This window comes from Grampus griseus, assembly GCF_964374135.1.
Source record: "Grampus griseus genome assembly, chromosome: 4".
NCBI classification, from domain to species: domain Eukaryota; kingdom Metazoa; phylum Chordata; class Mammalia; order Artiodactyla; family Delphinidae; genus Grampus; species Grampus griseus.
Genome location: NC_138997.1, coordinates 122,027,091 through 122,042,588, shown reverse-complemented (window position 1 = coordinate 122,042,588; position 15,498 = coordinate 122,027,091). Strand labels below are relative to the sequence as shown.

The 15,498-nt window shown below is 39.4% G+C and overlaps 1 protein-coding gene across 3 annotated transcripts in view; it reads left to right on the top strand.

Annotated features, from left to right (window-relative positions):
* The window catches only part of SEC24D (SEC24 homolog D, COPII coat complex component), a 110,985-nt gene that overhangs the window by 75,039 nt on the left and 20,448 nt on the right, over positions 1 to 15,498 (top strand). For all 3 annotated transcript variants that reach the window (XM_082652824.1, XM_082652823.1, XM_082652822.1), the window contains 3 exons: positions 4,931 to 5,055; positions 9,666 to 9,857; positions 10,814 to 10,907. In XM_082652824.1, the coding sequence (XP_082508950.1) occupies positions 4,931 to 5,055; positions 9,666 to 9,857; positions 10,814 to 10,907 (411 nt within the window). The remainder of the gene's footprint in view (positions 1 to 4,930; positions 5,056 to 9,665; positions 9,858 to 10,813; positions 10,908 to 15,498) is intronic.

Below are 15,498 nucleotides of genomic sequence, written 5' to 3'. Positions count from 1 at the left end.
TCAAATATTTTTTAAAACACTATGCCAAATGAAATACTTTTCCAGCCAAGGAAATACTTTTCTTGGCCCACGCCCACTAGATTGGGACCTCTGGATAGAAAATGTTTTGAAAATGGCAAACACTTAAATTAGTTGGAGGAATGTGTATTGGGGCATAATAGGAAGTAAAGCTGGGAAATTGTTTTGAGACACAGACTATCCTTTTATTTTCCACTAGGCTTGGCATCAGAGCTTTGATCTCTTAGGCTTTTATACGTGTTTGCTAAATGAGTATTATGGGGAGTCTCAAATGCCAGGCCATTGAAGGATTGTACTAATTCAGTAGGCCTTGAGGACAATTAAAGGCAAAGTGGGAGTTGTTTCTATTCATCCATCCATCCATCTACACATTCATTCACTCATCTAACAGTATTGAGCGCTCTCTTGAGCCATGCTCTGTGCTTGGCTCTGGGGACTCAGTAAACTTCCTGTCCTCAGAGGCAGTAGCCTTGGGATCTATCTTGTGCCTTGGGATCTATCTTGTGCCTTGGATAGTTTATTCTGATAGCAGTCTGTATAATGAGAGGAGGGAGATTGGAGGTAGGGAGGTAGGTATTAGAAGTTATTAATCTCCAAAATTTACAAGCAGCTCATGCAGCTCAATAACAAAAAAACAAAAACCCAATCCAAAAATGGGCAGAAGACCTAAATAGACATTTCTCCAAAGAAGACATACAGACTGCCAACAAACACATGAAAGAATGCTCAACATCATTAATCATTAGGGAAATGCAAATCAAAACTACAATGAGATATCATCTCACACCAGTCAGAATGGCCATCATCAAAAAATCTAGAAACAATAAATGCTGGAGAGGGTGTGGAGAAAAGGGAAAACTCTTGCACTGCTGGTGGGAATGTAAATTGGTACAGCCACTATGGAGAACAGTATGGAGGTTCCTTAAAAAACTAAAAATAGAACTACCATACGACCCAGCAATCCCACTACTGGGCATATACCCTGAGAAAACCAAAATTCAAAAAGAGTCATGTACCAAAATGTTCATTGCAGCTCTATGTACAATAGCCAGGAGATGGAAATAACCTAAGTGTCCATCATCGGATGAATGGATAAAGAAGATGTGGCACATACCTACAATGGAATATTACTCAGCCATAAAAAGAAATGAAATTGAGTTATTTGTAGTGAGGTGGATGGACCTAGAGTCTGTCATACAGAGTGAAGTAAGTCAGAAAGAGAAAGACAAATACCATATGCTAACACATATATATAGAATCTAAGAAAAAAATTAAAATGTCATGAAGAACCTAGGGGTAAGACGGGAATAAAGACACAGACCTACTAGAGCATGGACTTGAGGATATGGGGAGGGGGGAAGGGTAAGCTGGGACAAAGTGAGAGAGTGGCATGGACATATATACACTACCAAACGTAAAATAGATAGCTAATGGGAAGCAGCCGCATAGCACAGGGAGATCAGCTGGGTGCTTTGTGACCATCTAGAGGGGTGGGAATAGGGAGGGTGGGAGGGAGCGAGACGCAAGAGGGAAGAGATATGGGAACATATGTATATGTATAACTGATTCACTTTGTTATAAAGCAGAAACTAACACACCATTGTAAAGCAATTATACTCCAATAAAGATGTTAAAAAAAAAAAGTTAATGTAGTAGTCGAAACAGGAGAAAATGAGGGTAATATAACAATTCCTCAAAAAATTAAAAACTGAATTTCCAAATGATCCAGCAATTCTCCTTCTGGGCATATACTCAAAATAATTGAAAAGAGAGTCTCAAAGAGATATTTTCACACCCATGTTCATAATAGCATTAGTCACAATAGCCAAAAGGTAGAAGCAACCCAAATATCCATCGATGGATGAATGGATAAACAAAATGTGGACTATACATACCATGCAATATTATCAAGCCTTAAAAAGGAAGGAAATTCTGACATATGCCACAACACGGATGAATGTTCAGGACGTGATGCTAAGAGAAATAAGCCAATCACATAAACGACAAATACTGTATGATTTTACTTTTATGAAGTACCTAGAGTAGTCCAATTCATAGAGACAGAAAGTAGAAATGTAGATAGATGGTTCCCAGGGCTGGAGAGGGGGGGAAATGGTAAATGATTGTTTAAAGGGTACAAAGTTTCCGTTTCCGCAGGATAGAAAGAGTTCTAGAAATGGATGGTGGTTACAGTTGCGCAACAACGTAAATGTACTTGAAACCACTGAACTGCACACTTAAAAATGGTTAAGATGGTGAATTATATTCTGTGTATTTTACCACAGTTGAAAATAGTTTTTAAAAAGGATGAAGATGAGGGTCTGAATTTGGGTACTGGAGCAAGAAGGAGCCGCTGAGGGCTTCACAATTAACTAGGTGTGGATAGCAAGGGGGATGAACAATTCCACAGAGGAGATGAGGCGTCAAGCCCAGAGCATTCTGGAGGATCATATTTTCTGTAAGTTCCTTGTAGAAAGGGCCAGCATAGTGGGAGAAATGTTGTCTTCACTTCTAAGATTTTGAGTGTAAGGTGCTGGCGGGACCTTGCTGTGGAGGTGTGCTGTGGTTGATTGGAATGCTGGTCGGGAGCTCAGAAGACAGACCACATGGAGAGAATCTGAGGGGTCGCCTACAGAGAGGTGCTGGTTAAAAATGAGCAAATGAGATTCTGTGATGGAGCATGTGGTAAGGAAAGAGAAGAGAGTATCCTTTGGAGAAAGATAACAAAATGAAAAACAGAAGCAGCAGTCAGAAAAGTGGGAGAGGAAATGACACCACGGTGCCTGGGCCGCTGAAAAAGGGAAAGGGGTCTGCCCGGCCGAAAATTGCAGAGATAAGAGAGATTGAGGATGAGAGCCGGGTTTTATTTCAGATCACTGTAGTTTGCAGCCAGGAGATCTGTGAGCTTCAAGATGTCGCGGTAAACCAGGTTATAGAGTTCATACACGCTAAGGTTGACCGGACAAAGCCAGCTGGATTGAATGGGTAGAGTGATCGATTAAGGCAGCCAGGGATGAAGCCAGTACAGTTGTCTAGGTGCAGGAGGATAGACTTCTGGGTGGTTAAGAGTGGGGATGGGGTAAAACATGTGGAAGAAGCATTTTGAAAGAATAAATCAATGGGGCTTGGTGATGGAAAGAAAAGGAATAGTCAAATCTAATTTCATGTTTTCAAGCCTTTGGGTTGACGTGTAGTGATGTTATGGATAGAGATATTGGAAGAGAACGTTATTTATAGAGGAGTGATGTATTAGTTTTGCATACGTAGAAAACAAGTTACGGTGAAGCATTCTGTAGAAACGTGTAGGTTGGAGATATCAGAAATATTCAGTGGGGAACTGGTGATGCTGAACTTGGGAGAGAATGTGAGAATGGTAAGCCACATTTGGATTGGTCACAGGTTTTGGTTTAATTAGTGGAAACGATTGTTATTTTCATTCTATGTAAATCAGCATAAGTTTCTGTTATGAATTAGATTAGGTGGGAATCAGGAATGGTTTGCAATAAAAATCATTGCTCATGGGACTTCCCTGGTGGTGCAGTGGTTAAGAATCCGCCTGCCAGTGCAGGGGACACAGGTTCAAGCCCTGGTCCGGGAAGATCCCACATGCCATGGAGCAACTAAGCCCCTGCGCCACAACTACTGAGCCTGCGCTCTAGAGCCCGCGAGCCACAAATACTGAACCCGCGCACCTAGGGCCCGTGCTCTGCAACAAGAGAAGCCACCACAATGAGAAGCCCACGCACCACAACGAAGAGTAGCCTGCACTGGCCGCAACTAGAGAAAGGCCACGCGCAGCAACAAAGACCCAACACAGCCAAAAATGAATAAATAAATAAATAAATTTTAAAAAATCATTGCTCATGTAGACAGCAACAGAGTTCCTACATTTCTTTGTTGGTCTGATTTTGGATGTGGCAAAGCAATGGAGTTTTCAGGTTGATAATTTTCAAGTCCTACAATTTTTTTCCTTTTTTCAAATGAAAGACTTTTATTAGAGGAACGTTACATCTAGCCCTATAGTGGACATAGGATGAATTAGTAACTTAATTTGGAGATAGTGTCATCTAATTTTATAATTGTAACAATTAAAATTTAATCTAGAGCATTTTTTTCATTTATCACAAAGATTAGCCTTAATTCTTTACCCTCTAGTGTGAGTCACTAAAGTTGTTTGCCTGTGGTTCTATTTTCTAAATATTTTGTAAGATCCAACTGAAGAATTGCTTCCTAAGAGCTGTTTGAACACCAGCCAGTAAAGGGACCAAAAGCTACAAAACATTTATGTAGCAGCTGCTTTATGTTATAGTGATTGTTTTAAACAGAGAAAAGGCCCAGTATTCAATTTTTTTTACCATAAATATGTAAGGAACAGGTACATATTTAATAATACAGCACAATTTTTTAAGTATACAATTATATTTTAGTATTTAATTTCATATCTTTGAAGAGCTTATAAAGGAAGAGAGTTGAAAATGGTGATATCAAGTTAACGAAGCTTTACTTCAGTTTCAAAAACAAACACAAATTATAGTTTTGTACTATTCTGGGCCACAGTTTGCCAGGGTTCCAGACATATTTCTTCCCCTAAGGCAGAGTGTTCTAAGCGAGGTCGCCACAAGACTGTACTCACCTTTGGGGAATTGTGGTAATACGGTCTTCTGAGCCTTTCTCTGCTAGCTGTCATAATCCTGTCTAATTCAATAGTGGGACCCAGGTCATAGCCTGGAAAATAAACAGCTTTTATCTTTTTTATAGCATCAGAGACTGTTCCAGAAAATGACTTAATTCCACACATGTTATATTAAATGAGATGTCTGATGACCTTAAAGAGTTTCTGGGGGTTTTAATTTGATTATGAAATGTTTGTACATTATAATTATATGTGTGTGACTCGTTTGCTTTCTTGTAGAAGAATAAGCCTCCCAACCCACCAGCCTTTATCTTCATGATTGACGTTTCTTATAGTAACATGAAGAATGGACTTGTGAAGCTCATATGTGAAGAACTGAAGACCGTGCTGGAAAAACTTCCGAAGTAAGGGAACTGCCATTCTTTTTGTGACTCATACAGTATTGCTGAATTAGTATATTGGCCAGAAAACAAGTGCTGAATGGCCCGTGGTCTCTTTTGCTAATGGGGACATCGGATAATCGTTCATAATTTATAAACAATTATAAACAGCATCAGACCTTAAAAAATCAGAGTGATCTTTTGTACAAAGCAAAAGAAACACAACTGATAAGAAATAATGCCACGGTAAACAACATTCAAAAAATCCATTCTAGATTATAAGGAGAATCCCAGCAGTGTGGTGGAAAAGGCCTTGGAAGTCTCTTATTCACTTTTCAAAAACATTGATTTTCCAGCAGAAACGGGTAGGTTGCTGGGCGTGGCCAAATTCCTTTTTGCCCTTATAGTACCCTGTCTAACCCCTCTGCAGCTTTCCTGCCTCTATGTCCTGTAACTTAAGGGCACAGGGTACATCATTTGTGCTGCTGTTGCAGGGGGCAGCGCATAAAAGGAAAGGTGGAAAGGTATATTAGAAAACATGACTATGTTTTATCGTGTATAAACTAGTTGTTTAGGCTGGGAACTAGCTTCTAGTAAGGAGACTTGTGAGCAGGGAGAAAGCTTTCCTTTATGAGAAGATGACATGCTTAAGAAAATAAAAGAGGTTAGAAAAGATTGTCTGTCTGAAACCTAGTGTCTGCACCAGTCTTAGCATCTTCCACCCCTCCCTATGTTCTGAACATAAGCAACCTCTGTTCTGAACGGGGATGCTTTGAGGGGCGAGTTGTCCGCAGCCCCTAGGTCTCCCCAGGTCCTCGGGTGCCCACTCCTCTGTATTTGTTCCACATGTGGCGGGTGCTTGGGTTGCCTGTGAGGCTCAGTTGAGCGAACTCTGGACCTCCCAGGAGTAGTTTTGTTTGTATCCATGAAGCTGAAGTCATAATATTCTCAAGGATGGTTTGGAAAAGCAGTGGGGATGTTTAAAAAACATTGAGGTGATTTCAAACTGAATTCTACAATGAAGAATGAGCTGGGAGCAAGTTGAAGATGGGGCAAAAGAAAGGCCTCTGATGCCTGCCGACTATTGTGGCTATAGTTTCTGTGACCTCATTCTCAGGGACACTTGACAAGTATGGACTTTCTGCCTAAAATGGCATATTTGATCACAGACCTCCCCCAGGGCTGCTTTAACACTACATCTGAACTTTGAACTTGAGTTATATGAAAGCAAACTACTCTAATTTCTGGAAGTGGTCTGTCTCTCTCTGTCTCTCTCTGTCTCTGTCTCTGTCTCTCTCTGTCTCTCTCCGCTCTCTCTCTCTCTCTCTCTCTCTCTCTCTTCAAACTGGTTCAAATTAGTTTCTCATAACCTATTTTCATAGTCACTTCACCAACCCCTTGTTTCTTTTCAACACACTGGTGATATGAAGCTTGTAACCTATTGATGCAAGTTATGAAATCACACTGTTAGGTGTCATCATGACCTTCATATCCCATTGGAGCAGAAGTGTGGCTTTGGCAAGAGATGGCGAGCGGGGGGGAGAATACTGCTGGCTATTCCCCTCCACTTTTCAAGTAACTCTCTTGAAAGTTTTTATTCAAGCCAAAATACCTTCTCTTTCTTTATCTTTTAAAATAAATCTGTTTTCTCTTTTCTCCTCTGAAATTTATTTTGGGCTGCGTGTATGTATAACTTTATATTTTTGATGGTAAGATTGCCATCAATTTGATTTACTTCTGTGAACTAAAGCAGTGTTTTTAAAGCATAGTATATAAGTCTTGATTAATATCTAAGGTATGTTCATCTCTCAGCTAATCTTTTGAAAAGGGAAAGCCCATTCCTACTCTTTAACTTTGAATTTGCATCTTTGATATTGCCAGGTTGCCAGACTTTTCTGTCTGACTTCTCTGGAACAGGAAAGAAAAGATTTGAAGTGCTTCACTCGTTACTCAGATCAAACTCTCAGACTTTTTTCTGGTTGTTTGTTTTTAATGCTGCTGTAGCTAAGATGTTCAAAATGCTTGATTTTGGAATATTCTGGTTCTTCCAGTTACTAATATCTTCAGTGTTGCTCTGTCAGATTCATTCCATTAATAGGGGCAACTGTTGAGGGAAGGGGTCATTGAAAAATGGAACAAAACATGTTCTTTATTAAGATATCCCTCATATAACTTTACAAAATTTGTGTAGAATCAAATGAAGGAGAGACTGAGGTTTTGTTTTCTCATGGATATGATGTAACAAGGCAGCTATACTGTTGAAAAAGAACATTTTAGGATAGTTCTTTGTTTCTCAAATTTAAAAAGAGTTGTTCCAATGGAAACACTACTACTCTTTTGTAATAATGTGAGATGTCCTGATTAGATGTTTATAAAAAATGTTAATTAGATTTTAAGTGAACCCTATGAATCCCAGGATACTCTTTTCCCATCACTAAAAATGTCCAAATCCAATGGGGAATAGCAATCCAGATTCTTCTCTTTAATTTTTCTTTTGTGTCTTTTGCCTTGGTTGACTCCAAATTAACTATTAAAAGGAATAAATCCCCTTCATGACTTGCTGGACATTTTTCACCCTATGTAGTAAAAGGTTTACTGGGAAATAGGAGCTTAACCAGTGGTGTGCTGGAAAACTGGCTCTCAAATAAATAAAGCCTTGATTTGTAGTGTTTGCTCATTCCTGTGGTATAAATACTTCCAGCTGGGCTGCTTTTAAACTACCAAGGCGACATCACTCCATGGGAGCTGAGAAGGGATACAGACAAATCAGTTTATCAGTTTGGGTTCTAACTTACCCTCTCAGACAGTGTCCCACATCATGACAGTCATTCTCAACGAGACCTCTATTCTTCCCCACGTTGTGCTTGACCCTCCAGGAGCAGAGAGTGTAAGCCTTGAGCCCTGCCCTTTATTGGTTTATTGTCAGGGATTCCTGAAATGTTAACTAAAAGGCACTTTCTACCAAGAGCCAAATGTGACTGAGTTGTAGAAATTTAGGAAGAGGAAATAACTTCTGGTTGGTAGCATCGGGGGAGACTTCACAGAAGGAGGATTTGTGCTTGGCCTTGAAGAGTAAAATTCTAATAAATAGGGAGGGGGAAGGGGAACACGGATACAATATAGTATAGTTTGTTGGTTGCGTAAAGTCATACAGTTTAGATGGTGGAGGGGTGTGTGTGTGTGTGTGTGTGTGTGTGTGTGTGTGTGTGTGTGTGTGTGTGTGTGTGTGTGTGTGTGTGTGTGTGTGTGTGTGTCAAGTCTGTGTATGTGTAGCTACAAAGGATAAGGATTCCCATTTCTAAAAATTTTGCAAGAGTCCAAAATGTAAACATCTACCAAGTGCTTTTGGGATTATGAGGATCTATTTAAACTGCCCGGCCATTTATCAAGGCCACAGTGAAGAGCAAATGTCCTCAGTTAGCAAAGTAAGTAGAGGAGAAATGGAACAGAGTTTAAAGTGAATAGTTTGTCAGCCTGTACTCTGCTGAAACATCAAGGAAATTGGGAAGTCTTCGGTGGGAACTTCAGACACTTCCATTGTCCTTTCTCTTGTACTCAAGGAACTCTTTAGGCTATGTGCAAAATGTAGAAACTGAGCAAACTAGGTTCTTTTTCACAAAAGTTGTCCCCGAAGCAAAATAAGTTTTACCGATGTCTAAGGGTCAAAGAAAATGGCTTTCATGTAGCCGCTGAGCACTATGTTATATCCACTGCTGAAAATGAGTAAGAATATCAGTGGTGTCGAGGTATGTTTTTTTAGGAGGGGGTGTGGAAGGAGGGAGGGGGAGGATAGACAGAATAAAAACGAGTCTAGACCACTCAACTCTGAATATACTCAGTATAGACTTTAACAGCAATATTCATGCCTTTGTACTCCTTTCCGGAAGATTAAGGCCTTGTCCTGGAATTCCTCAAAAAAAATTTTACTAAAAAAAAAATTTTTTTTTTACGTTTTGTTACAGTTTTGGAGATTTTATTGCTTTTATTCTCTAGCCATGAACATCACAAATCGTTACCTAATAAGAATTACATTGTCAATTCGTATATATGATTTATTTTAGTATTTACACTATATGTTTATATGGTATATATAGCTTTTAAAATCTAGCCCATTTTCTGTTGAGAGTCTTGAGAATGCGTAAAAAAAAATCACACAGGAGGAGCAAGTCCTTGATAAAAATAGCTGTCCTGTTTGTAATGTGAATATGCCTTTCTCTTGCTTCAGATATGCCATTTGTTACTCTGACCTTCTGGTGACTTCTGAGAGCTTTGTTTCTAAAGACTGTAATAATCCTAGCTTGTTTGTGGGGGGGAAAAAAAAGCACCTTGTAATTGCTATGGTTAGAATAAATATAGTAGAAAATATCAGCACATGTTTTCATAATATCTATTTGGTTTTTTACCTAGATTTTTGAGAATTTTTTTTAAATCAACTTAAGTTAGTTTTGTAGTATCTCCCATCCCCTACCACTGTGACTCAGTATTATCTATATCCTATAAATGATAATTAAGACCAAACCTTTACACACGTCTTCTGTATATTTTATAGAATGTGTTCTTACTGAATTTCTCATAGAAGCCACTCTCTCAGGACTTCATGGAAGAACGTCAAACCCTTTTTTCCTCTCTCACAGGGAGGATCAGGAAGAGACTTCCTCACTTCGAGTCGGTTTCATCACGTACAACAAAGTCCTCCATTTCTTTAACGTAAAGAGCACTTTGGCACGGCCCCAGATGATGGTGGTGACCGACGTCAGCGAGGTCTTTGTTCCTCTGTTGGATGGCTTCCTTGTCAGCTATCAAGAATCCCAATCTGTGATTCACAAGTAAGTATCGAGTGCTTTATAATTTAGATCCTCATCAGTTGTCTGTTTTTTTAAAATTAATCTTTATTGGAGTAGAGTTGGTTTACAATGGTGTGTTAGTTTCTGCCGTACAGCAGAGGGAATCAGTTATACATATCCCTGTATCCACTCTTTTTGAGATTCTGTTCCCATGTAGGTCATTACAGAGCACTGAGTAGAGGTCCCTGTGCTATGCAGTAGGTCCTTATTAGCTATCTGTTTTATACATAGTAGTGTGTATATGTCCATCCCAATCTCCGAGTTACCCCTCCCCACCTCTTTCCCCCCTTGGTAACCATAAGTTTGTTTTCTACATCTGTGACTATTTTTGTTTTGTAAATAGGTTCATTTGTACCGTTTTTTTAGATTCCACATGCAAGTGATATCATATGATAATTTGTCTTTCTCTTTTTTAATGTTTTGATTCAATCACACATGTTTTGTTTTGTCATTAGCAAGGGGGTTTTAACACATGGATTATAAAGCTCTATTATTTGTGTTAGTTCTGCCTCTTTTCATTGCAGACTGGTATCTAAAAGGAGGAATTTTTTTAGTACACATACTCAGCCCTACCAGTCCCTTCTCTTTGCTGGAAGGCAATGCAAGGGAGTTATTTCCTGAGTGCGCATGAGAGTACTTGGTGATGATATAGCCACTGTTCCATAATCTATAGTCTAAGAGATCAGAAATGTAGTAAGTAGAAAGAAAATCTGTAAAGAGTGTGATTTTGTAAATGTTCCAACCACATCATAAATTTTGGTGCCAAACCATGCCAGGATATCATTCCTTGAGGAATAACCTCTGAAAGTCCCCCACAGGTGTTCAGTGTAAAAAAAACACCATATGTACTTAGGCCTGAAGTGTTCGTGATTTATTTCCTGATGTTTATTACACGTATGCTAAATATTTAAAACCTTTTGCTCATTCATTTCTTGCAGTTTATTGGACCAGATTCCAGAGATGTTTGCAGACTCTAATGAAAATGAGACCGTCTTTGCTCCTGTCATCCGGGCTGGCATGGAAGCACTAAAGGTGAGAAGAAGGCCCTTTTAGTTGCTAGTAAATAAATTCTAAAAACACACACACACACACACACAGAGGAATTTTCATCCATGAAAGATGATACAGCCTTCATTAAAACACGCAGGTTGCTGGAGGCTGTTCAAACTTCCCTACAAATCTCAGGAGGAAACGGCCCAAACCACAGCTTGCTCCCAGCATTTACATTCCAGCACTGTTAGCATCTGAACAACTGATTTTGTCGGGGTTTCCAGTTTAGCTCCTCCTTTTGGCTTTTATGTGAACTTTATATGATCTATTTTTAAATTATTTCAACAATATCTGAACCACCAGATATGAAAAGAAAAATCTCCATCTCTCTCCTTCCTTGGGGTTTTCAAACATGCAAGGGCAAGGTCGTCACATTCAGCGACAGAAGTGAATGCTGCCTGGGGCCTTGCTGAATGCCAGAAGCAGAGTGGGGTTGGCTGACTCTCTGGTTGGGAAGCTGAGCCCAAGGGACTCTGGTCGTTTTCATAGTAACAAAGACATTAATCTGAGGAAGGCAGAATGGTTGGAAAGTGCTTACTCTTAATCATTATTACCTTAGCACAAGAGTCAAACCACTTTGGCCCAGACAGCTAGTTCCTAAAATTGATTTTTAAATTTTATTATTAAAGTTACATTTGAATTATTTTTTAAGATAAAATGGCTAGCAGTAATAACAAACAGCAACAACAACCCTGCAGAATTAAGTTTGTGAAATACTTACACGTAAACTTTATGACCCAACATTGTAGTCTGGATCCAGCATAGTGATTCTTGCCTGGGTTCTTTGGTCTTCAGAGTGTTCACTTATGGGATCAAAGACTCGTAGATATCCCTCAAAAAGCCTCAATACAAGTTAATTTAACATAAAATTAAAGATAAATTTTACATCAGAAAGCGATTTGGAGATGTTGAGTTTCATCCCGTGGAAGCCAGCAGTGATCCTTGTTTGGACTACAGAAAGACTTGGGAATTTCTATTTTATTCCACATTGCCAAAGACTAATATCTTCTGTTTCAATTTGAAAGAGTTTTGCAACTGTTGTTGTTCTCTCCTCCATTAAGGTGTCTAGAAAATCATATGTAAATTTCCTGATACGTGATAAGTTATATATGATGCTACAAGTCTTTCTACTCTGAGAAGTTAGTACTGGGAGTAACATTGTATTCACGTGCTCATGCGTGAAAGATGAGTGGATATTCATAAGCCAATAACTCATTAGTTAAGACAGGAGAGTGGAAAGAAGAGTGCGGCATGGCTCTTCTTTAGTTGCTAGTAAATAAATTTTAAAGAAGACAGATAGGCACATGCGTGCGCGCACACACACACACACACACACAGGAAGCTTCATCCATGAAAGAATATACAGGCTTCATTAAAACATGCATCCAGAATCCCAGCTCAAACGAATATATCATTTCTAAAAGGGAGCAAATACTGTCTTGTCACAGTGGGTTCCACACTGGCAGTCCACAAGAGGTCTAGAGGCTGCATAGCAGCCTTGAAAGAAAAAATATATAAAGCACCTTGTGTACATGCATTCCACGTATCTAAAATGTGATATTGTGACACATGACTGAAAACCACTGTGTTCTTATTCAGCATGATGTTCTTCGAGGTTGCTCAGTACCATGATAACTGCACTGTCAGTGTTCTCAGCTGCCTGTCGTTTGCCAGAGGCCAGTGCATTTCAGTCAATCTACTTTCATGTCTTTTGCATGTTATTTTTTGTTATACTTTCAATTTTTAATGTTAGAGTAGCATGTACTTTTACACTGAAGTTTAAAGATGAGAAGAAACTAATACCTAAATATAATCAGAATAACTTTACAAATATCAAAGTAAATAAGTAGCATTATTCTTACAAAGTAGAATGAACTCCCTTTAGAGAAGGTAAAGAACTTTTTTTATAGCTTTTTTTCTTTTATAAATTTATTTTATTTATTTATTTTTGGCCACGTTGGGTCCTTGTTGCCGCGCGCGGGCTTTCTCTAGTTGCGGATAGCGGGGGCTACTCTTCATTGCAGTGTGCAGGCTTCTCATTGCGGTGGCTTCTCTTGTTGTGGAGCACGGGCTCTAGGTGCGCGGGCTTCAGTAGTTGTGTTACACGTGTTCAGTAGTTGTGGCTCGCAGGCTCTAGAGCGCAGGCTCAGTAGTTGTGGCGCACGGGCTTAGTTGCTCCGCGGCATGTGGGATCTTCCCAGACCAGGGCTCAAACCCGTGTCCCCTGCATTGGCAGGCGGATCCTTAACCACTGCGCCACCAGGGGAGCCCCAAGAACTGTCTTTATATGAAGATAAGAAGCTACCTTTATAAAATGACACTGTTGGACATAATGTTAGTGGTGCTTACTGCCCTGTGCCTGCTGGCAGATCGCTCTCCCAGCCCGTCTTCACACAGACTCCACGGCTGCAGAAGACCGGGAAGGCAGGCATGCCCCAAATCGTGGAGTCACGTATTAAAGGGCGGGTACTTTTTTCAAATGCAGATCTCTGGCCCCACTTCCAGAGATCCTGCCTGATTCATTAGCTCCCCAGCTTGCTCTGCTGATTATCCATATTTGGGAACCACCAGCATAAAGAATTGTTATTCATTCTGCCATCTCTTGGAATATCCTTACATTAAGTTAACTCACGAGAAAATTGCATACCTGACCCGTACAACTTCACAGTACACCTGCACTAAGAACGCTTGTGTTTAACTCTGATTTAATGTCTTGCCCGAAGCTGTTAATTAATGGTTAAATTAAGAAAGAACACTATGAAGAAAGTTCTTTCTTGTGTAGAACATTAACTGGAGACCTTATTGCATGATTCAGTCTCTTACATGTAGAAAGATTCGCTAGCTGGTTTCCTAGAGCCGGTTGCTCTAAGCAGTCTAACGCATAATGTTTCTTTTAGCTTTAACTACTAAGATACTACTTAGGGTAGATATTCTAATATAACGATTTCTTTTCCCTGACCTTCTTAGTGATTTCCAGTTCTTTACATTTGCCTTAGCATTTCTATTATATAGGTACCTTTAATCATCTGTTTCCTCAAAACTTTTTTGTATAAATAGACCATTGCCATAAATAACCTTAATGAAAAGTTTCTTCTGCATCTTCCAAGAAGATTCGGGGTGATTATAATTCGTTGTATAAGAGCAGACACTGCTGTAGTACAATTCGATACTTTCTCTCTCGTAGCAACTTTATCAGGTTTGGATGAAGGAAAAAAAATTCCAAATAAGATAAAAGTGTGTGTGTGTGTGTAAATGTCTGATGTGTGTAAATGTCTGATGTGTGTATGATAGCTTAGCTGCCTGTGACCGTCACATCATCTCATCATCTTTTCAGGTCCCGTGTGGCTAAGACTTAAATTTGTATAACATATACAGGGTACTAAAATTCTTGCCTGAAGTCATTATTAGGTAAGAGCTAACACTTTTGAGAATTTGCAGGGTAATATCTAAATACTGAAGAGACCACATCATTCATTCACTTATTCTTTCAATCAACAAAGATTGATTAAATGCCTGTTTTGTTAAGACAATGTGAGGACTACTGTCCCTGCTTCTAAGTTGCTCATAGTGTAGAAGAGATGTAACTCTGTAATACCATGTGTGATGTTCATTGCTTATGTTCCCAAAAATAAAGGGGGTAGGGGAGGAGAGCAAAGAGTAACTTTGGGAAGTCCGGGACCGCAGCAGGTCAGCCGAGGAGCTCAGGGTGTTCTGCACGGGAGGCCGGAGCTGAGAGTCTCATTCTCTGTGGAGGGGAGGAGAAACTGAGAGAGCATCAGAGTGCAATGTTTCTTATTTGTGTCCAAGTGGAGACATTTTAGAACTGGACTCCCCCATTTGAATTATAGCTCTACTTTCTATCAGCTAGATGCCAAGTAAAATCTATATATAATTAGTTGTAATAAACTTTTTGAAGCAAAGGAAGAGAGTAGACAAAAACTAACATGAAACATGTGCTAATTTGTCACAAAGATAAAGAGGGACTGTTTGGTAACTTCTGATGCATACTTTCTCAAAATCCCTTGAACTATCCAACTAAAGGTTTCCATTCCTTATTTTCTGTTGTACATGCTTCCGTGTCCACAGCCTCTTGTACTCTTAGTGTCTTTTTTTTCCATATAGTCTTCCAAAATCTGCATCTCTTTCAAAATCTGACACTCATAACTCAACTATATGTGAATTTCTGGCATTGTCTTTTAAGTTGGCCTCAGAACAGTTTTCTGAGTTAGCTCTTACTTCCCCCATAAAACTAGATAAATAGAGTTTGGCAAAATGTTGGAGGAAAATGGCCTTTAGTGGTTATGCTTCAAATATATCATTAGGTGGGGGGAATTTATGTTTCAGTTGTCTTAATATATGCTTAAATTTGGATTCAAGACGATGCATCACAACATTCCTTCCACAAAAATGTACGGAACATCTATAGAGCGAAAGGTACCAGACCCTGGGCAGGGGCCTTGGAGAAATACATTGTAGAAAAATCAAGGTCCTTCCTTTTTCATGGAGCCTGTGATCCATGGAAGACAGTAGAATACCTAAAGTTGTAACACAGTGTCATTAATTCTAGAAAAGT